At 35.7% G+C, this 23,589-nt stretch overlaps 1 protein-coding gene across 3 annotated transcripts in view; it reads right to left on the bottom strand.

The window, feature by feature from the left end:
- Positions 1 to 23,112, bottom strand: part of LOC110029341 (BTB/POZ domain-containing protein At1g04390) — a 42,598-nt gene extending 19,486 nt beyond the window's left edge. Inside the window, exons 1-7 of one of the 3 annotated variants that reach the window (XM_020731589.1) lie at positions 21,837 to 21,918; positions 21,411 to 21,682; positions 15,786 to 15,874; positions 12,076 to 12,592; positions 11,838 to 11,968; positions 11,338 to 11,765; positions 10,056 to 11,204 (exon numbers count right to left, since the gene is read on the bottom strand). In XM_020731589.1, the coding sequence (XP_020587248.1) occupies positions 10,056 to 11,204; positions 11,338 to 11,765; positions 11,838 to 11,968; positions 12,076 to 12,592; positions 15,786 to 15,866 (2,306 nt within the window). In that variant the 5' untranslated portion in view covers positions 15,867 to 15,874; positions 21,411 to 21,682; positions 21,837 to 21,918. Of the gene's footprint in view, positions 1 to 10,055; positions 11,205 to 11,337; positions 11,766 to 11,837; positions 11,969 to 12,075; positions 12,593 to 15,747; positions 15,875 to 21,410; positions 21,683 to 21,836; positions 21,919 to 22,916 lie in introns of those variants that run through there. The other 2 variants (XM_020731587.1, XM_020731588.1) reach the window with 2 other exon arrangements.
- Between the last annotated feature and the right edge of the window lie 477 nt (positions 23,113 to 23,589).

Raw genomic sequence — 23,589 nt, 5'->3', positions numbered from 1 at the left:
GCCTATATCCAAAAACATGAAGTCTTTAGCAGTGGTTATAGCATTAACAACAGCTTTCCAAATACGAGAATCATCAACCTTCCACGAAACCAGGGATGGATGAGTTTGAGCACTATTTTTTGATGTAGAAAGGTAGCCCAAAGAGATGAGCCCAATCTGAACTTAAACCAAAGTTTGCAAAGATTAACTTCCACAGTATGCTTCAAGGCTTTAAAACCGAACCCACCAGCCTTTTTAGGTTTATAAACTTTATGCCAAGACCCCCAAATTTTTTTTGCTCCATTCCCTACCCAAAGGAATTTATTGAAAAGCCTCTCCATCACATTGATAGCACTTTTTTTGGGGTTAAACACTTGCAAAGCATATAATGGGATACTCTGTAGAACATTAGAAAGCAAACAGATCTTGCACCCAATAGAAAGAAAAACATTTCTCCAATCGTAAATTTTGCGTTTGATTTTATCAATAACATCATCCATTTGAATTTGTTTCCTCCTTCCTCGTATCAAATTTATCCCAAGATATTTAAGAGCTAGAGAGGCGTGATGAAACCCAGTGTAAGCAACTCCCCATTGAATAATATGATGTTAACCTGCTTACCAAAAAGTATCTGACACTTGTCACAGTTAAAATATAGCCCAGAGCAATTTTGGAAATCTTGTAACAGCCCCATCACTTTTTTTATAAAAAGTTTAGAAGCATTAGCAAAAATAATGACGTCACTGCATAAGCAAGGTGTGAAACCATCATTCTAGCTTTGTGTGAGAACTGCGTGTGAGGATGTGAAAACTGGAAATGATTGAGCATCCTGGAAAAATAATCAAAAGATAAAACAAAAATAATAGGGGAAAGGGGATCTCCCTGCTTAATGCCACGACACGCTGTAACAAACCCATAAGAGTTTCCATTGACTAGCACCGAATAAAAGTTGTTAGCCAACCATCTTTTGACCAAATTGCAAAAGCTTGTGTTAAAACCCCCAGCTTTCAGAACGTTAATAATGAAATCCCAACTTATGGTATCGAAGGCTTTCTTGATATCAAGTTTGATAACAAGATTTCCACTCATGCATTTTTTATCAAGATCCTACAAAATCTTCTGGGCCAAAAAAATATTATCAGAAATATCGCGACCTTTAATAAAGGTCGACTGATGTGGGGAGATAAGGGAAGGTAGATGAGGTTGAAGACGAGCCACAATAATTTTACTGATAATTTTAAAGATCATAGAAGTGAGAGAGATGGGCCGAAAGTCCTTCCAATGGGATTTATCATTTGTTTTAGAAATAAGAACAATCAGAGCGGCAGAGAAATATCTTCCAGGGTCTTCTCTCTGAAAAAAACTTTGAATAGCAAGGACCACCTCTTTCTTAATAATGTCCCAGCATGAGATATAGAATGTGGAAGTGAAACCATCAGGGCCAAGAGCTTTTTGAGAGCTAATGTCTTTGAGGGCAGTAAAAATCTCCACCTCAGTAGGAGAATCGGACAGAGGGAGGAAACTATGTCCCTTTGATCCTCAAACAAGTTCGAAAGAATATCTGTGACTGGCAGAGCATCAGCATATAAAGAAGATAAATAATCAGCAGCATTGAACCAATTTATTCAGTATCAGTGAGAACAGAGCCCTCCTCAATAACAATCTTAATGGTGTTTATGTTGCAACGATGTTTAATAGTAGCATGAAAATATGAGGTGTTTCTGTCACCATTTTTGAAATGATTATCACAAGCTTTTTGTCTTAGGAAATCTTCTTCAATCGAGATTTCCTCCAAAAGAGTATGATGAGTATCCGCTAACTTAGCCACAAGATCAGGAGTGTCGGCCATATGAGCTTCTAAAGTGTCAACCTCTTGTTGGGTCTTCAACACCCTAGAATGAACATTTCCAAAAACATCAATGTTCCATTTTTTTAAATGATAAACAACATTCTTGTGTAATTGTCATAAAATGAACCAAGGATTGTCACTCCATTTAGAGACCCGAGCCTGTTTAATCAAATCAATAAAAGTAGAATGAGTGATCCAAACATTAAGAAATTTAAAATGATAACGAGCAGGTTTGGAGTGAAAAGCCAAGCTAAGCAAAATATGATTATGGTCCGATGAAACATGATTAAGATGCTTGACATGTATAATGTTATAGTAACTCATAAAAGCTGAGTTTCCCAAAAATCTGTCCAATCTTTGCATAAGAAAACCCTGCCGCCAAGTGAAATGAGGACCTAAAAAGCCTAAATCATAAAGGCCAGCAATCTCAATATGATCACAAAAAAGATTAATAAGACTCGTATCAACTTTAGCCCCGCCCCATCTCTCAGAAGGCGACATAATCATATTTAGATCCCCACCACAAACCAATTTTCAGTAATAGTAGCACCTATATGAGTGAGTTGCTGTCAAAGAAGAAGCTTATCCCTTAAAAGTGAACTAGCGTAAATGAAAGTAGCCCAACCGAAATAATTCTCCAACTAACACATTATTATCAATGATGTTCAGAACGATGTCTTTCTGCCAAAAAAGCCAAATTTTATTATTCACATTACTGAAATGCATGTACCCCTTGAACTTCCTAATGATTTCCTCTTTATGAATTGAAACAAGACGCTTCAAAAGAACAAAAAAGTTAGGTTTATGGACCCTACATAAATGCTTTAAATGATTAAAGGAGTGAGGGTGGGTCCGCCACTCCTCTAATGTTCCAAACCAAAATATTAAACATGTGGCCTATGACACCTTCCCTCCTAGTCAGCCTAAGGGGGAAGGTGCAAGTGCTCGCCCTCCGAATGATATGTGGCATCCAAATTAATTGATTGTGCCATATTTGGAAGTTCAGATTTCCTTCTTCCTCTTTTCCAGCTATATTTTTGAATTTGTCATTCAGATTCTAGAACCAAGGAAGCCAAGGAGGAAGGGTCCTGCATTGGAGAAATAGGCATAGAAGTGGAAGGACGAGAGATTTCAGGTAGGGGAACAGACACCCCAATTTGTTCAATTGAATCAGAAGGTATCTGAGGAGGTTGTGGCTCAGATTCCGGAACAGATAAATAGGTAGGTTCCACATTTTCAATATTTCTTTCAGGAGTCAAACTTGCACCCTCTGTTGCAGTGACCACAAGAGGAGCATCACTAATTGCCGCCAAACTTGGAGCAACTAGTTCTGCAGAACCCACGCAGGCTTCAGCCGAATGAGCAGCAGATTCAGATATATTAATTCTAGGAGTAGATTTCAGCCCCGTAGAGGCCATATGGCCAGCTGGGGGTTTCTTAATTCAGGATGCAAATGAAAACAGTGATTGGAATCATGACCAAACATGCAACAATGCAAGCAGTAATGAGAATATTTTTTAAGCAAAACCTATTGCCAATAACCAGTGTGACTAGAGCCAATCCAAACTTCCTCCGGAGGAGGCAGGGTAACATCCCTTTCAATTAGTATTCTAGCCATTGATGGCCTAGTTAAATTAAAGGTAGGTACATTGCAGCTATAGAAAACAGAATTTCATGATTGAACAGTTGAACTTTTAAACCCGGAAGTTTTAACCAGACGGAGATAACAGGGAGCTCGATTTTAGGATCGAACTCCGTAGTCTATTTATAGACATTCATCCACACATCACCAAAATGTACAGTTCTACGTGCAAACAGTTTAGCATAATCATCTTCATTAGATAGTTGGATAAGAATATGTCTACTATCCAGTGCACCGATCTTCCAGCCCCCTGATAACTTCAAAAGCTCAAAGTTCTTCATCAAAAAATTGTATTTCGGAAGCCCATAAAGAAATTTACCAACCATATGAAAACGACAAGCAGAGGCAAGAATGGAGTTCTCAGAATCAGAGAGAATCCAATAAATAAAAATATATGTACAAAATGTATGTATAAAGCTCCTAAAACTATTGTGCAAAAGTTGACAAAGACTTACCTGACTACTTACCCTGATGTTTGTCGCCCCAACTTGAAAGGCAACAATGAAAAATAAGCAACAACGAACTCAAATAAATAATCAAAACTAAATAAGATTTTTATACATAGAAAACAAATGTGCATGCTTGTAGGAAACAGTACAAATCTAAATACAATCATAACATACTGAAAAAATAGAAAACATGAAAAAAGAGCAGGTACATGTAGCATAAAAATAAATTAACAGATGTATAACGTGCAGGTAATAAGTATGAAATCATATATATATTGAAGCATGTTCATTCATTTCATAGAAGTCATATCATAATAATGTCACTTATTTAATGTATCGAGTTTAACTATTTCTAAATTATTTCAACATGAGTCATCACCCTGCCTCAAATGTCATATAAACTATCGATACAGGTTGAGCTTCCCTCAACATAGCAGTTATCAATAGCCTCCTGATACCCACAGTTTCCTAAAGTTTTTTCACCGCCTAAATCCTACGGTTCCCAAAGTTTTGTCCTTGTTTAAATATCGAGAGTCGGGAATACTACATCCCTACATAATGTACTTGCAAACACTCATATAATAGTCTACCCCATGGCATTATTTGTGATAATTAAATCATCACTCCTGCATCAAGTATTTATCAGGCATTAGATGCATCATAGACATAGACATTAGGTATAACAAATGAATACCCGTGAGAAATTCACATCATATGCATATTCATATATAGCATAATTTGATCATAGCATTACATATCATAAGAAAAGTAAACATGCAGTCATACATTTAATTACAGATATCCATTTATAATATGCAACAAGTTCTAAATGCATCTATGTTAAAATAGAAATCAACAATAAAAGATTATTTTTCTTAAATTAGCACAAGATTATTTCTCCTAACATGATGAAGCGATCTTACAACGAGTGCCCACACCTCGTCTCAAGCTCGTCTCCTTATATAGACATCTCGGAACTTGTAGGCAACATAGAAATTCATAAAAATTGGCTCAAAACATAAATTAGCCCAAAAAGATAATTTACTTACAAAAAAAAAATACCTCAAAAGGGTTTTTCAACATAAATTTGTCTTTTCCGAAAACACCAAATTTCTCTCCAACACTTCCAAATACCTTAATATTCACTTTCCTCTTGCTAATTTCGTGTTAAAACTCATGTGAAAACTTTCAAATCACTTTCGACACGAGGTTGACATGTCCTACAGCTACCAGAAACAAAAAAAGCACAAAAAATGAGGCAAACTTCTATACAGAAGTGTGGCGAAGGAAAAGAACGAAACGAATAAAAATGGCATAAGGTCTATAGCCTATAGTGCTGAGAATTACGGAGATTTAATTAGGTATTAATTAAAGTAAATTAAATATATAACTTCAAAATTTTATATCTTCCAATCTATTAACAATTCTTGCATGGTGTTTTATATCGAAGTGCTCAATTTCATATGGAGATTTCAATAAAATTATTTTGATAAAATTTCGGGAGAAAAAATTTTGGAATACTTTTAAAATGTGTCAAGCTTTACCTGTTTCCTTGAAATTTGGGCTTTACATATACAGTTGATATTATAATATTCATTGAATAGTATCACATGTTTATATTAATTTATTAAAAAAATTTAGATGACATGCACTTTACTTTTTTTCTTATATTACTGCAGTTAATGGGTATTAATATCACTAGTTTTGTTTTGCTTACTATTATTTTAAATTAATATTTCAAGTTTAATGAAGTAATTAAAATATGAGCGATAGAAAAGAAAATATTTACAGAAAACGTGGACAGCCAGTTACTTTAATTTATTTTGTTTAATGACTTTTTCATTTCTTAAATGATAAATAAATATAGAAAGCATTTCCCACAGTCCGACAGTCTGCATTGGCCTGGGTTAATTTCAAGTCCGGGCTGGATTGTGATAAAAGTGATATCAGAGACAATGATTAGAATTAATTAATAGAATCATGATGAAAGAGCTAAGAGGGTAATTATGAAAAAATTTTAATAATAATAAATTTTAAATTTAATTTAACTCAATTAATAATTATATTCATTCAGGCATAGTGATAAACTCAAAATTATAGAATAAGAGAATCAGATAGAAAATGAAGAACAACCTACTATAAATGTGAACGTGAATGTCTTGACTCAAATGATGACGACGATGACTAGGTTGATTCAGAAGTCCATATCGCAGTCTATCGGAAGTGATACAGTCGTTGTGGATAAATACCTGAAGAATTTTAGAATAAGAGAATCAGATAGAAAATGAAGAACAATCTACTATAAATGTGAACATGAATGTCTTGACTCAGATAATGACGACAATGACTCGATTGATTCAGAAGTCCATATCACAGTCTATCGGAAGTGATACAGTCGTTGTGGATAAATACCTGAAGAATTTTCAAAATCTATGTCCACCTTTGTTCAATGGAACTAAAGACTCAATTGAAGTGGAGAATGGCTAATGATGATAGATAATATACTAAATATCATGACTTGTCTGAATGAAATGAGTATAGTTAACTTCTTTTATGCTAGATAGAGACTTCGTAAGGTGATGGCGTAGGCAGCACCAAGACAAGCTAGCAGACATACCCAATATGACGGTCAGTTGAGAAGAATTTGTAGAGTTATTTAGAGAGAGGTATGTACCCCTATCCGCTCAAAGACAGATGCAGGACAGGTTCATCTAGTTGAGACAATGGGAGAAGAAAGTCATGTAGTACCAAGCAGAATTCACTACACTATCGAGGTATGCGTCACAGTTGATCATTACTGTAGAAAAAGGGTGTTATAGCTTTCTTTCAGGAATAAAGGATTTGATCAAGCAGTCTTTTCTACCCTCAGGAATAAATGAATACTTAGTACTACTCTAATGAGCTAGAAGAGTGGAAATTTGTTATCAGCTTACTGAGAAGCGTAAGGAGAACCACAAGAGGAATAGTGTTGATGAAGAATATTTGGATCAATCGGAGGGATCCAAAGGGAAGAAGTCTAAGAATAATTTGGGTGAAGTTTGCAAAGGTACAACTCAGGGTACTGTAGTCAATTATACCAAATACGGAAGACAACATAAAGGTGGATGCTTGATGGGCTCTAACACTTGCTATTGGTAGCCTAATAATATAGCAAGCTATTGTCCATCTCTTAGCTAGAAGAGCTCTGAAGATCAGAAATTAGGTGGAGCTCCTTCACACAAGACCGCAGGTGGACAGAAAAAGATAGTCTATAGCTTTAACTCCTATTCAAAGTCAACCAAGACAACCTATTCGACCTTCAGTATATTTCCTCTCTTAATGAACCTGACGAACCTGTTGTAGATGGTGATGAGGTGTGATGAGTTTGTCATTTTCTTATATATAAGGGCATTTTCCCAACATACTTTATTGCTTTAATATTATTATCTGAAGTATAGTTGAGTCTTGTATCGAGTTTTTACCTTTATAATCATTACTTTTCATTAGTTTCATATATAGCTAATGTTAACTTGCTTGGGGTATGTTTCATTTACTCACAAGAACTACAAAGTCATGAGAACCGCAGTGAGAAGTGGGGAAGTCAAAGAGGGGTGAGATGAAGCGAGAGGACCGGAAAGCCAAATGGATACTTTTGTGGATAAATCCTTGCATAGGAGGGGCGACAGAGCCTAGTTACTTACTAGAGAGTGGAATGCAACATGTTAGGTCTTCCTCATTGCCAAAAGCAACGGACATCGACGTCTTTCTCGAGCAGAGGAGAATAGAGCTGCTCGTGACTTCGGTGCAAGAGGAGAGCCCATGCTCTAGCCAATCTACGAAAAGAAAAAAAGAAAAAACATCGCGCAGAGAAAGAAGAGGCAATAGGTTGAGTTCCTGCGGGAACGAGCCAAAGCCAGCTCTCATGCGATCCGGATCTCACTGAGAGGAAGAGGCCCTTGCACGTGCATTAAGGATCACGTAAGCTTTATTAAATTTAAATTTAATTAATTTAATAATATTATTAATATATATATATATATAGAATATAAATTTGGCAAGATTAAATAAAATAAAATAATAAATTATTAAATTTGTAATAACATATTAAATAAATTAAATTTTAATATGAATGTTATGTTTATTTTAGGCTTTCAATTTTAAAAGAGTGGACATCAAGGCAAAACAATAAATTAAAGTCATCGAGGTGAGTGCTCATATTCTTTTGTTATAGTGATATTTGTTTCTTCTTCACCAAATGCATTCAATATTATAGCATTACATATCTATGATTTATGGTTCTATTGAATTTTTTATCTATTATTAGAATGACCTATGTGCTCAGCTTTATTTAAATTAACATAAAAATTTGATCATTTACAATAATATTGACTGATATGCAAATGAGAATGAAGTGATTATTATTAGAAAGTAATATTTTTATAGTATGCTTGTATGTGCATGTTTGTCTATGATAGAGTCACAATTTTATTGTACTAGCAAAGAAACACTAATATACTCATGCACGTAAATAGAAAAAGATACTGATATTGAAGTACTTTTAAATAGTATAATTTTTAGACGGTGCTCTTATGATGATTGTACGGATATAAAATGATATATATACTCTAATATTGTAATCTTCATTAAATAACATCATATATTAATTAATTAAAAAACTTAACATGCATTTTTCTATTTTTTTATTATATTATTATTGTATTTTAAGAGTATTAATATTCACTAGCTTTGTTTAGTTTATTATTGTTTTAAATTAATATTTCAGATTTAATTAAGTGATTAAAAAATAAGCGATATATAAGAAAATGTTTATAAAAGATTCGAGCAAATAGTAACGAAATAAATTTAAATATATTACTTTAATTTAATTTGTTTAGTGATTCTTTCATTTGTTAAATGATAAAATAATAAAGAAAATTTAGTTCTAACCATCCAACCGTTTTTACCTGCCTTGGTTAATTCCAAATCTTGGGTCGGGTCGGGTCGTCACACCTATGCCCTTTCGTCTCCTCCCACATCGATCTCGACCGCTCCATCCCTACTAAATCCACTCGGACAGCTTCCTGTAGCTGTCTTCCCTGCAGTTCTCCCCTTCCCATTGCTGCCCCCATCTCCTACCTTCACTGTTGCACAAACTCTTCCACTTGTTGTCCACTGTCAGAATTTGCACCCATACCTAGCCGCCCTTGTTGTCCTCATGTCGGATAGCCACGCTACATCGACATCAGTTGCATGCTTGCTTTCCAGAACCCATAAAACCATCATTTTTGTTGTTTTTTGTTTGTTGACCATCTCGTTCAGCATCCCACCACCGTCCAACCTTCACCGACCCATCTCCACCACCCTTGATCCAACCCTAGCCACATGATGTGTAATAGGTGTGTTGTTACTTCCTATTTCCTTATAGTTGGTTGTAATTTTCTTTCAGTATGTGAGTTGCAATAGCCTGATCGACTTTCCAATAATAATATTTGATTTTTCTATTATGGTTTAGGTTAACTACGGTATAATTCTCCTTCTTCCCCTCTTCTCTCTCTTGTCAATTCCTTCTCAGCCAAAACTCAAGATTGTATTATGCTTTCATAGTAATTACACTTTCATGCATCGAATTATATAGCTATCAATCCAATGTGAACACATTTATAACTTGCACAAATTAATATAACCCGTTTTCATTTTTTTCACACAAAAAGCTTGACACCAATCTCACCATATAATTCGAGCGTCAAAACCGAGTCATTAACTAGTAGAATTGACAAGAAAGAATCCCATCTATATTTTCATTTAACAAAATCATTACAATTTGTTATGTATTTGCACAGTAATTTATCTGAGAAAATAGACTCAATTTATTAAAGGGAATTTTACATACATACTACATAATTCTTAAGCATTTACATATCTAATGCCCAACGTTTGATATTTGCACTTATAACACATTGGAGTCATAACCCTATGCAGAAAAGGTGCATCTCACTTTTAAATAGGTAGTGATGGTGGTTTTTTGGATGTGATGTTGAAGATTGAATGGTATGCATGTAAATATGAATGTTGAGGTGTTAGGAAAGTAATTACATAAGAATTATATGGTATGTATGTACATGGCCCTTGTATTAATTTTGCCAAACATTACACTTACGAAAGATGATGTTCTGCTTGTTCAAGCGCATGGCTAAAATCACAGCTTGAGACAGAAACTCCCCATGCTGGCAGCTTTCTATTAAGCATATATGACAGGGAATTCAAGCCACATTGCTTCGCTAGAATGCGTACAGGTTTAACCTCATCATCTTTAACAATAACGAACCCTGTATAAACATATTCCAGAATCTTCACAAACGCAGAACAATCAACATGTTCAGAAAGTTTTACTTCATGTCTGAAAATTGTTCCGTGCTGTCTACTCTTTTTGAAAGATTCACAATCCAACAAATTCTTCTTAATGAAAGATTCTTTAGGAGGCAGAAGATAAGGACAGCTAGCCACAAGAATGGCACCATGAACTCTCAAACGCTGATCACTTGAAAGCAGAAATTGTATGTCAGCAAGTTCATCTTCAGCGAGTGCTCTATACATCCGTTTGCCAAACTTGCTTGGATAACCATATAGACCAAAAAAGCTTAACGTGTACTGAGCATACCCTTTAATTCCAGGGCTATAGTTGTTTTCTAATATAGTGCTAAGACACTTGAACAAAGATTCAGCCATACCGCCAGAAGTATTAGAGGTCGCATAATCTCTCGAGATTATCTTGGAATAATCACATATTAAGTTAGAGAAAGGTGCCAATTGAGAAAGTATCTGAAGACTATGAAATAAGATCAGGTCCCCACCTTCCCAATCTTCTATATTACTCCAGCAACATAATTCTCCGTCACAGGAACCATGCAGATGTGATGTAATGCCTGACCTGCTAGCATGTATCTCACTTTCCAAGCACTTCCTAATTATAGAAACCAATAGATCTATGCCTTTTCTTTGAACTATGAACTGCTGATATAATGGCAAAGTTGAATAGCAAGCTAGACTTATAAGGAAAGTATGAAGACTGTAAGAAACTGGAGAGACATCTTCTCTAAAATTTAACATCAAGCAAGTTATTAACTTCTCAAGGTATTTATCACCGGAAGTCTTGGCCACTTCTGACAGACAAGTCCTTGCTTGTGATGAAATATACTTGCAGGGTGAAAAAACCATCAGTAAGACTGCCCTAGAAACAAGCTCAACTTCACAGCTTTCAGATGATAAGAATGTTATCCCATTAATCCAAAACTCATTGGCCATTGCACTGTATCAAAAAGGAGGTGAAAAGGAATCAGAACTAGAATGCACATTTCAAAAACAAAGGAATATCCATATAGCTGGAATCAGCAGTGCCTAAGATGAGAGACTGATATTCTGGAAAAGTAGGCAAAACATACCATGCATTGTTAATAAGTGTTTCTAAGTATCCTGATTTCCCATTGTTGGGAAAATCTTCTGCACAATGCACTGCAATCCATCCAAGAATATTCCAAATGTATGGTCTTAAGTCAATATTGCTACTAGGAAGTTTAGTTAAAATTTTATTAGAATGGAATACAATTTGATTTTCAAAAGCGGAGCTGGTACTGCCAAAAAGAACACCAAAAAGGATCCTATCCACCTTAAGTTTCCAGAAACAGGAATGATGAATACCGGCCCAGCGAGTAATTAATGCAGATCGAAATGCTTCCTTCACTAAATTCATTTGATCAGGAGTGACCTTCCTAAAATCTGATGACCGCAATTCACTCATTGCAGCAACTATTCCTTTAACAATGGATTCACCGTGACTGTTGGTTAGCTTTGAGCATCCTTCTTGAGATGTCTGTTAAAAGAGAGAGTTATTATGCATTATGAACACTAAATGTTACAAAATTCTCTGCTTCATAATTAGTACCGATAATTGTTGACATGTTTTCAGCGCCTCAACTCGAACATCATGAGGGCGTGAACTTTCCAAGGCACACACAATTTTAGAAATAAGCTCCTTGTTTTCTAAAATCTTCAGTGCCCCATTACCACAAAGAGCTGAAACAAATTAGTGTCTTTTAATGATAAAGAAGATTAAATTCAGAAAATAATCTCAAATAAGCTTTATGAGACCAATATAGAGAATTGACAAAGTTTACTGATACCTAGGGCAGAACACAACTGCAGAATGCTAACAACGATGTTAGAATCCGAATCAGACAATCCGCCTTCTAGTTTAGCCATCAAATTCTTGTTGCTCCAAACATGATACCTAGAGGGAGGCCACTTCCACATTATAATCTTCAGAAGTGAGCTCATTTGCATGAAATACTCAGAAGATGATATTCCCACTACGTAATCCTGTAGAGCAAGAGAAATGTTGCATACTGTATTGGCATTTTCTAAAGCATTCCAAACTCCCACGTAGAACTTAGGGCTCATGCTACCAAAGTTTGTCAGGATGTATTTCAACGCAACCACAGATGAAATAGTAACCATCGGGTGGGATGATAATAACAATCGTGATAGAGCAAAAACTACCTCAACCACATGAAATTGCCGTATAGAACTTCCTAGCCTACTCAATAACTTCGTAAGAACTTCCACTGTCAGGCTCAAAATCCTTTCATTTTCAGATTGAAGTATTCCTTCCAAGGCTACAAGCATATCCGCAATGGAGTCCTGGCATAGTCAATAAACAAGACACAATTGAAAAGCTTGGAATATTCCAACATAACATTGATAAAATTAAAAATGACCAAAATATGCCAGCAAGAAAAAACATGCATACATTTTCCACTGAAGGAACAACATTAGAAGACATGTTAGCCAGGAAAAGAAACTTTAACTAGTGTCAACAGATGAAGCAAAATCAAACCATCAATTCTCCTAAAAAAATTGACTTTGCACGACATCATACAGTCTGCGTGGTTCCCCTAGTATAAATATAAGATGAGATGCAAAAATCAACTTCTTTAATATTGCACTTTAAAATAAAGCGATAAATTTGTCATGTCCATCATTTGGTTATGAAGTGTGAGTGATGCAATGCTTTGCATCTTAACATTATGCATTTGACCCCTACTTAAAGCAAATCTTGGTATAGATTTTATGGTTCTATTCAATATTTGCCACAATAACCTGGCATTGATCTTTCACGTAGTCATTAAGTTAAATCTCATTGGTTCTCCACTCTATTCCATAAGACCTATCATTTCTTGGCAACTCTTCTCCTTCTGCTCCCTTCTCCATTAGTTAATTATACAATTTTCAATAGTTATTATTGATGGTACCAGTGGCTTTTCACTCATAAGATTTTTCTCGAGAATGCTTCATAATATATCATCTTCAAATTCTCTCTCACTTCACATTATCTCCACCACTTAGAATTACATTAAAATAACTAGAAATTGCTCGGAGAATTGGCCTAATTATTTTCTTCGTAGAATTCCATTGTTTAAGTTGATGGTTAAGCTTGATTTCTGAACAGATTTCTAAACTAGTTGTGATGCAATTATTAATTATTTTTTCATATGTTAATATTTTATAGGGAATTATTTTATTAGAAGCTTTAAGGACTCTCTCACCCTTTTCAGCAAAAAAGTTAAGAAGATCTTCAATAAACTTTTGTTTTGAATGCAGATAACCTACATCGCCTAATTGGATTACTCGACTCATAGACACATCTCTATATCATCTAAAATGTGTTAATGTCGAAAAACTTAACTTTTATAATAATGATTTGATTTTTCCACCATTATCTAAAATGTTTCCTATAAAATTTTCTAATATTGTGATTATAACATTATATATTGCTTATGTATTTGGAATGTTAACATCTTCAAACTTTATTTCTCTTAACAAATCTTATTTTTCATTTCGAGTGAAACAATTGTCACACTATTCTATGGGAATACATGCAAAGTTATAGGTGATCATTTTGGCTACTAAGGGAGCTAACTTTCTTCTTAATTGTGACGAGCGACGTATTTCAGTATTCTAAGTAGAGTCTCTTGAATTCAAATCTCAATTTGACCACATCTGCTTCATTCATAGAATTGTGTGACAACATAAACATGTTGATACCTTTCAATATTATCTTCGAATAAAACAAATTGATTTGCCTACCTTTCAGTATTATCTTCGAAAAAAACAAATTGAGTTGCCATTATATAATAATGTTTATCAAGCGGCATTTTTCTATATATATATATAAAAAAAATTTTTTTTTTTTTACTTCGAAAAAGTTTAACTCTAAATCCTTAAATTAATTATGAAGACTATTGATTTTTTTTTCAAATAATTCATCAATTGCTTCTTTTTATGAAAAAATTTCTTCAATTTCAGAATCAATTTCTTCTATTGTAGCAAGATTATTATTCTTTAATTTTGAGAATAAATTTTCAAAATCATGCATGTTTGATCATAATTTAAAATTAAATTTAGGATATGGTTAAATAGCTAGATGTCTTTTGAGAATAGTTAAGGATTGATTTGTTGAACCTTTTAGTTCAACATTCGTTGGTAATTTTTCATATAGTTTTTATACTTAATTTTTCATATATTTTTTATACTTAATTTTCCTTAAATTGATTATGATGACTATTGATTTTTTTTCAAATAATTTATCTTAATCCTGGTTGAATCAAGTCGAATGCCAATGGGGCACTACTTCCTCTTGCTGTGGGCATGAGTGTGATCATCCATAATAAGCAGGGAGACTAAATTCAATACAGCTGGACATGGATATTAGGACATTGCGAAGGTTGAACTTACAGCTGCCTTTCCCATCAAGAAAATGCTGGAGTCATTGATGCTGAAGATGAAGAGGATTATCATTGAGGGGGACAACATCAATGCCATCAACTTTCTTCATCAGAACATTAATATTAAAAATATGTTGCACTTAACCCAAAGATGGTCCTGATCTCACATTATTTTCACAGTCCAAACAGGTGCTCTTCCACTTAATTCAAAAGAAGTGCAATAAGGCAATCATTTTTGCTCGGTGACTGCCTTACATGATAGTCTTGTTTTGAAGCATGTAAATAAAGATCCTCCTCTTTTTTGCCTCTAGAGGGGTAGAGATCACATTGTAAATGCATAGTTTTGTACCTTTTGCTTTTTGATATTAAATACAATATGTAACTTTCAAATAACCTTGGGGGAGGTGGGGGGTGTGGCGTTCGCTCCCCAGGGTAGACAAAACTCAAGCCAAAATCTAGTAGGTACATCTGAATCAAAACCAAAATGCTTTAGTTCCTAAAATCCAAAAGAGAAGCAAACCAAAATTGGTTAAACTTCTAAAATTTTCATGCAGTGAGTTGAATTCAAGAATCTAACCGGTTAGTAGAGAAAAAAAATAGGAGTGGAATGAGGAAAACAGGGAAGATTGCGACAGAATTATGTGCAAGTGCATGTCAAAAAATGGGTGGAAGGCAGAAGAAAATGCAAACTTACAAATGAAAGAGGATGGAAATCATTTTTTGTTCAACAGATGGTTGGGATTCAAGAAATAGTTCAATTTATCCATAAAGAAATGAAAAATTCAAATCGGTTTAAGAATACTCATAAATTGCACAAATAAGCTTGCAATTTATCATCTGCAAAAAACAACAGCAAATTAGGCCAAAGCAGCATACGTTGGTATCAAACACAAGGGGGATATGATGAATTTTGTAAATTTTTTTCATTTATATCCCATTCACTGTAAGTACTACTTCAAAGAATGACACATATGTAACAAAAAGTATTTACAATCAGAACACATTTTTATGCTCTTCACTAGCAAAATATTGACTGTTATTATTATTAGTATTGCAGTAGATTCTGATCACCTTTAGTAGAGGATGTTGCAAGGGAGCAGAAGACATACACTCAGTAAAAGCATCCATTGCTCGAAGAGCATGCCACTGAATTTCAGCATCAAAACATTGCCATCTCTTACCTTTCCCATCAATCAGCCTGCCACATATGCAAAAAATATAAAATCAGATAAACCAAAAAACAGTAAAAAGAATAGCTTGGCAAAGATTACAAAGGTTAATGAGAGAAACCTATTCAATTCATGAAGTTTCTAAGATAAATTTAATTAAACAAAGTTGTAGCAAACTTTAAAAATAATTAATTAATTAATTAAAAAAAAAGTTGTAGCAAACTCTTAAGTATAACCTTCGACCTAATTAATTAAGTTGTTTACTATATGTGATCATACATTCAGATTATAAAAAACATGAATTATCAATGGTATTTCACAGTCATCTACATGTAAGCCAACCGATAAAAAATCCTAAAAGAGAGCCATAATGTGATACCATGATTTCTGCTCATTAAATAGCTGCCTTGGGGGTTGATTTATGCATGTTTAAATCTCAAACGGTGCAGCGGTTGTGTTATCATAAGTTTTTATGAAAAACTTTCAAGTAGTAAAAGTTGTATTGTTTTAAGGATTCCAAAGCATTCACAAGTTTTGAATGGTCAATTTAGAAAATAAAACGATGGAGAAAAGCTCCCTAAAATTTATATTGCTACCTTTTTGTATAGGAGAAAGGTATATATGTATATATAGATCTCCAGGAGGGCTCACAAAATACGAATAAACCAAAAAAGAGGGAAAAAAATAAGAAGGGGTTGGCCTCCTTTTAAAGAAGCACATGAATTGCAATCCGAGAGCCATAGAGAAATTGATCTATCAGTACAAGGCCTTGATCAGTGCGTCTTAGTTTCTTTACTATGATTGAAGCATGAGTGGGGCCCACTACAGAAGTACCACGACCAGGCCTGAAAAACTTAGAATTAACTTAGTCATGAACTGTGGTATGATAGTATTAACATTTAATTTATTGTATGTAGATTTAAGACTTCCAACATAATAAAGAGTCGCTCAGAAATCCACAAATATACATAAGAAATTTAAATCATCTAACAATAACAACATAATCTGCGAGTAAAATATCTATATCCACACAACAGTATATCACTATCCAAAAAAAAATAGTGCAAAAGGAAACTATAATCACAACACCATAACAGAGTACCTATCAGTTGTAGCTCTTCTTTCCTAAACTAAGTCTCTCCTTTCAGACATCAATCGACAGTTTTTCTTTTCCTGAAAGAAACTATTAAATTCAACGGTAAGTTTGACTTATTGAACAATTATAATCTTAATATACATCAAATTTATATGCAAATGATAAGGATGAATGATCAAAACAATTGTAGTTCATTATTTTATAAAACTATAAAGTTTCACTTTAAATTTATCCCTTCTCGTTTCAATTTAAGTATTTACCATTTTTAACCTCCTTAAGAGTCATAACAAGATTACCATCACACCCAAAGGTATCCTCAAAAATATACCCGAATGTATTCTCAAAATTTGCATCTGAAGCTACACATTTATCATTTCCTTTATCATGTACGGGTACATCGTATCATTTGTCAATATCTTCTGGGAGCAATCCTATATGACTCAAATATTTATATTTCATTTCTTATCAATTTAAATTACTTTAAAATATATTTTCATATGTTAGTTATTTTCCTCCCATTTATGAGACATATTTCAAACTTTCAAAATGCAAGACAGAAGTAAATATTTATTTTTAAACCAATTAACAAAGCAATTATTCATTTAATAAAATATTAATTTAATATAAATAAGAATATAATTACTCATATTTATCATCGATGACAGTTATAAAAGCTTATTCCCTAAATTCACTACCTTGACTATTTCATGTTAACCTCATTTTGTGGTCTTCATTTCTTTTCTCCTTAGAGTCTAGGATCTAGCCATATGACTTTCCCATTGACTATCCTAGAAGACTAGTGATGAAGTCCACCCCATTTAAAAACTCAAACCAACTCTTAGCTCTTTTGCAAAGCCACATATAGGTGGTCCTGAGTTGTCACCACCTGGATGAGTGGTTATGACCTCAAGCCATCACTATTTGGTTGAATGGCTAGGGTCATGTACCATCACCATCGAGTCGAGTGGTTAGAACCAACACGTAGGGGCCCAAAGAGAGTTCACATAAGATTTAAAAGATTAGGAAGTCCATTATGACTTTCGTGTGTATTCACAATACGCAAACACCGGGCGTGTTCGATTCCTACCTCGCCTTAAACTCACTCACCTTGCTTTGTAGAGCTTAACGCATTTGGCACTCACGACAGCAAGAGATTGCCAAGGCGTCAGAAGCCCGTTAAGCTAATGCGTGTAAACAAGCTGCCTCCATGGATAGCTTCTTCAAATCAAAACTTGAAAAACTTTTGGTCACCAAAAGAGAAGCACTAATGGGACCCTGAGCAAGAGCATGTCAAGTAGAACAAGATTCCGAGAATTCTAATTCTTTATAAAGTCGACCTGAGCAAATCGGCCTCCTCGGCTTATCATTACCCTCGTCGCTACCCGTGCCGAGGGACCCACATCAATCGAGACACCCAAGAGGGAACCGCCAACTAACGCTTTCGAGAAGGCTCTTCAACTGGAGTCTTCCCCTTTCGACACCACTCACTTTCCCAGGGATCCAGTTCCAATGAATCCTCTTCTCCTTGCTTGCAATACTTGGGATCAATAGCAATGGCTCAACAGAGGCGACCTTGACTGTAACAACCAATTTTGTGAAATTGAGTAAAAATTTTGGCAACTTTAAAATATACCCTAAATTTTGAATCTCTTGGATTTCAATCGAGCCAATTTTATAAAATTTTACGTGTTAAAATGATCAATTCAATATATAATACTATGTATATAATTATTAAAGGAATGAAAGATATAAAAATCAGAAGTTATAAGTTTAATTAAATTTAATATTGAACTGTTAGTAATATAAATAAAATAACAGATAAAAGATTTTCTCTATTCGATCATCCGTTCTCGTTTTGGTTAATTCCTAGTGATGAAGCCCACCCCATTTAAAAACTTAAACCAACTCTTAGCTCTTTTGCAAAGCCACATATGGGTGGTCCTGAGCTGTCACCACCTGGATGAGCGGTTGTGACCCCAAGCCATCACTATTTGGTTGAATGGCTAGGGTCATGTACCATCACCATCGGGTTTAGTGGTTAGAACCAACATGTCGGGGCCCAAAGAGAGTTCACATAAGATTTAAAATATTAGAAAGTCCATTATGACTTTCGTGCGTATTCACAATACACAAACACCGGGCGGTGTTCGATTCCTACCTCACCTTCAACTCACTCACCTTGCTTTGTAGAGCCTGATGCATTTGGCACTCAGGACGGCAAGAGATTGCCAAGGCGTCAGAAGCCCGTCAAGCTAATGCGTGTAAATGGGTTGCCTCCATGGATAGCTTCTTCAAATCAAAAATTGAAAAATATTTGGTCACCAAAAGAGAAGCACTAATGGGAGCCAGAGCAAGAGCATGTCAAGCAGAACAAGATTCAAGGAATTCTAATTCTTTATAAAGTCGACCTGAGCAAATCGGCCTCCTCAGCTTATCATTACCCTCGTCGCTACCCGTGCCAAGGGACCCACATCAGTCGAGACACCCGATAGGGAACCGCCAACTAACGCTTTTGAGAAGGCTCTTCAACTGGAGCCTTCCCCTTTCGACACCACTCACTTTCCCAGGGATCCAATTCCAATGGATCCACTTCTCATTGCTTGCAATACTTGGGATCATCAGCAATGGCTCAATAGAGGCGACCTTGACTGTAACAACCAATTTTGTGAAATTGAGTAAAAATTTTGGCAACTTTAAAATATAGCCCAAATTTTGAATCTCTCAGATTTCAATAGAACCAATTTTATAAATTTTACGTGTCAAAATGATCAATTCAATATATAATACTATGTATATAATTATTAAAGGATTGAAAGATATTAAAATCAGAAGTTATAAGTCTAATTAAATTTAATATTAAACTATTAGTAATATAATAAAATAACAGATAAATGATTTTGCCTATTCGATCATCTGTTCTCGTTTTGGTTAATTCCTGACATTAAAAACATCCCTCCAACGTGACAACCCTTCATCCCCCAGCTCTCTATCTTCAGTTCCCGCAAAAAAGTTTCAAGTGAAGAAATCCTAATAATAGCACTCCTTTGCTCCACTAAGGGAAATTCGAGATCAGGATAGATGTTCCCTAATGAGACCATCACAGGGGCCAAAACACCCTTTAGGGGACCCACCTTGGTTGAGACCATCGTCTGATTAGGACATATATTGTCCGTCGGCTATCATTTCTTTTGGCAGGTCAGCCCCTCAAATAATGATCAACTCATCAGTCCCCTTTTTCAAAAAAATGACAGTCAAACAAGAAAGATAAAGTAAGACTATTACCTACAAAACCCTCAGTGATTTTCCCCCGCCTCCTCGGCGATCATAGCAATATTTAGTTTTTCTCACTCAGCATGCATGGCGTCTAAAACACACCAGTCATCCTCGGACATCTCACCAAACCTTTCGGAAGCTAGCATTTTGTTAATCGTGGAATTTTTCAAATACTGGCAGATGACCAATATGTCCCATTCGACCTTCTCAATTTCATGTTGCACTTCCACTGAAACTTTTCCTTTCGATTTTGAAAGAAAGTCATTTGGAGTCGTAGGGCTGTCCAGCCAACTTGAGAAATGGCAAAGCCAAACTTCAACTTCCAGTCCTTGACCTTATTCTCAAGATGGACAAAGTAAAAATGAACTGTGGATGAAAAGTTTGTCTACCTCGAGGTACAATCTAAAGGAAAATAAATGCCCAATAAGCTCAATTGACCATACCATCTCCTTCTAGCGAGCAAAAATCATGAAAGACATTATAATGACAATTAAGTAGGGAGAGCAACCCCATAGAGGATCAAAATAGCACATAGCTTCTCGCACGAAGGTAACCAAAGGCCGAGAAAAAGCTGGTCCCAGCATACCATCTCATTCTCCCTCACAATGTTCGCTCTCTCGTTCTATTTGGCTACCCAAGGTGAACGATAGGGAAAATAACATGACATAATTGACATTCCAACACCTCCACCTGTGACATGTTTGACGAAACAGATTAGGGAGTTATCACCATGTCATGGGGAGTATAGCGACGAGGCGCACGAGGGAGCTGATCCCTGACATCGGAGAGTCATTTCCAAGTTGAAGGCAAAACGAAGCACGACGAAAAAAAAGGAATAGGAAGAGAAAAGCATTCTTTCAGCTATCAAACATTTATTTATAGAGTCTAAGTAAATCTCAATCGTCGTAAGACAAAACGGGGACCAGTTGCCTCGAAAAACTAAACCATAAAATACTAATATAAAAATTGAAGATGTCATTTCACTTAAAAGAAATATTATCACATGCAATCATTACAAATCTCCTGCATTACACAGAGAAAAAATAGGGAATACATGGGTCTGGTGCAGCTTCAACCGAGGCATCCCCCAGCCAAACCAGCATCCGGAACAAAAACTTGCCATTAGACTTAAACTGACCTAATCTATTGGACTTTATATAAAACTGGAGAGATTGGGACGGCTCTTGTGAACTTACAAAGTCTTGTTGCAGAGTAGACACAATATGCTTGACCACTGATAGCTCCTCTTCCAACTGAGCCATGAGAGTCAATACAGTATGTGCCTCTGCAATCCGCTGGATACCCGCATCACAAGCTAGAGAGCTCTCGATCTCAGAAAAACGGCTGACCATCTCCTGATCTCCTCCTTTGGTGGGTTGATTGAATCCTTCCATCATCTGCCCCACAATCTCAATCGACGTCGATGGAGCCTCATTCAAACTCTGAGGGATCTTGTCATTTGTCATTCCTGACAATTTATAAAATCATCAACCGACAAGCAACCACAAAATGCTTTGACTGAACAATAGAACGGACCAATAACTTTGATCATTTCATACATATGACTCTTGGGGTGCATCTGATGCAACGACCAAGAGCCAATGTATGGCATGAAAGCCTACCTTCCACCAAACTAGGGACTGTGACGGGAGGCACGGGCATATGGGATGAGTGAACGACAAAGGTTGTCCAAGGAATATCCACAATAGCAAGCAGAGTACCCTGGGAGTTGCTCTAGAAGATCCAACATGGCCTGAGAGCGTGTCTCTCCCCTTCTTCACCGCCAATTTCTTCTTACAACCACCCTCGAAGCATCTCTTGCCTTTTTCCTCAGCAAATAGTATGTGAAGTAGAACCTTACTCGAGATGAGCCTATGATTCAAGGAACTTTTCCATCGAAAGAAGTCTCTCAGAAACGTGACCGAAGCGCAGAACAAGGGGACAGAAGCAGGAAAAATTGAAAAGAAGCTACCATCTATTTATAAGTAATCAAGTGCACAGAAATCAAGGAAGTATCAATTACTAGGATTTAGTCAAATAAGAATTAACTGTTGTTTCATTTAATTATCTCGCTCTTATGGAAGCTTACAGCCTACTAATGTACGAGAGAACTAGAAAACTAGAAGATGATGATCAAAATACGTCGAACCAAATCCGATGACCATGGATGGAACACATGTCAAATAATCAACTCAAACGAGCTCAAAAAGCTCTCAACCGGCACAGAGTAAATTATCTCGCGGGCTGAACCAAGAAGATCGACCAATAAGCAAATAAAAGACTTGCTAGAATATGAGTGAGTGAAATAACAATCTGATAAAACAGGATTCAGTAAAATTAATGGCAGCTTTGCAGGTTACTATGACCAAGTGACAATAGATAATCTTATGAGCGTTACCGACCTTTCATAATGTATGTCTATTTACCGTAAATATGAAAATAGTAAAAGGGAGACTTTCCCGAAAGGCCATGAGGGAATTACTAATTTTTTCTCTCCTGAAATTCCTGTCTTATCCTACTCTTTCTCTTTTCCTTCCTTACTCCTGAGGTGTGATTCACGGACATAACTGTGTTCAACAGTACGAGCCAACCAAATTCTAGGAACAAGAACCACCTAATCTCAATGGCACTTTCTCACAAGTAAAGTGACTCCATTTCTTATCACCGGAAACGAGAAAGGGAACGAAGTTAGGATTTTTAACCTGATGCCGAGGGACAGAGCCTCATGAAGGCGCTGGCGAAGCTTGAGCTCGCGATCGTTGAGCTCGCGCTTCTTCTCCTTCCCACCCTTCGAAGTGCCCATCGCTCACTCGAAGAGAGATAGGCGGAGATAGCGCGCAGAGTGATAGATTGCGCGCAAGACCGGAAAAAAGAGGAATGAACGCTTCCCCGCCACGGTGTCCGTCGGCTTGTTAAGCGAAATATTAGAAATATGCCCTCTAAATTATGTAAAAATTCTCTAACGGGACGTAGCAGGTCTCTTTTACCCTTATATGTGTTATATTTGCCTCATCTAAATAATTATTAAACTGAAACCGTGAATTTTATTGCAGAACTCCAGACTCTAATAACCCCAGAAATAATCTCAAAATAATTTATGCGGTACTATTTTTTGATTATTTCGAGATTATTTATAAGCTTCTTTTCAATAACCCATAAATAACCTTGAAATTAATCCCGAAATAATCTCCGCGGTGTTATTTTTGGGTTATTGAAATGGAACATATGAGTTTTTTTCTTCAATAACCTTGAAATAACCCAAAAAACCTCCTGAAATAACCTCCGCGGGTTATTGAAGTGGAACCGCGAAGACTATTTTGGGGTTATTGAAATAAAATATATGGGTTTCTCTTCAATAACCCCAAAATAACCTCT

The sequence above is a fragment of the Phalaenopsis equestris genome, unplaced genomic scaffold (genome assembly GCF_001263595.1).
Source record: "Phalaenopsis equestris unplaced genomic scaffold, ASM126359v1 Scaffold000564, whole genome shotgun sequence".
Lineage (NCBI taxonomy): Eukaryota > Viridiplantae > Streptophyta > Magnoliopsida > Asparagales > Orchidaceae > Phalaenopsis > Phalaenopsis equestris.
This window is presented reverse-complemented; position numbering and strand designations above follow the sequence as displayed.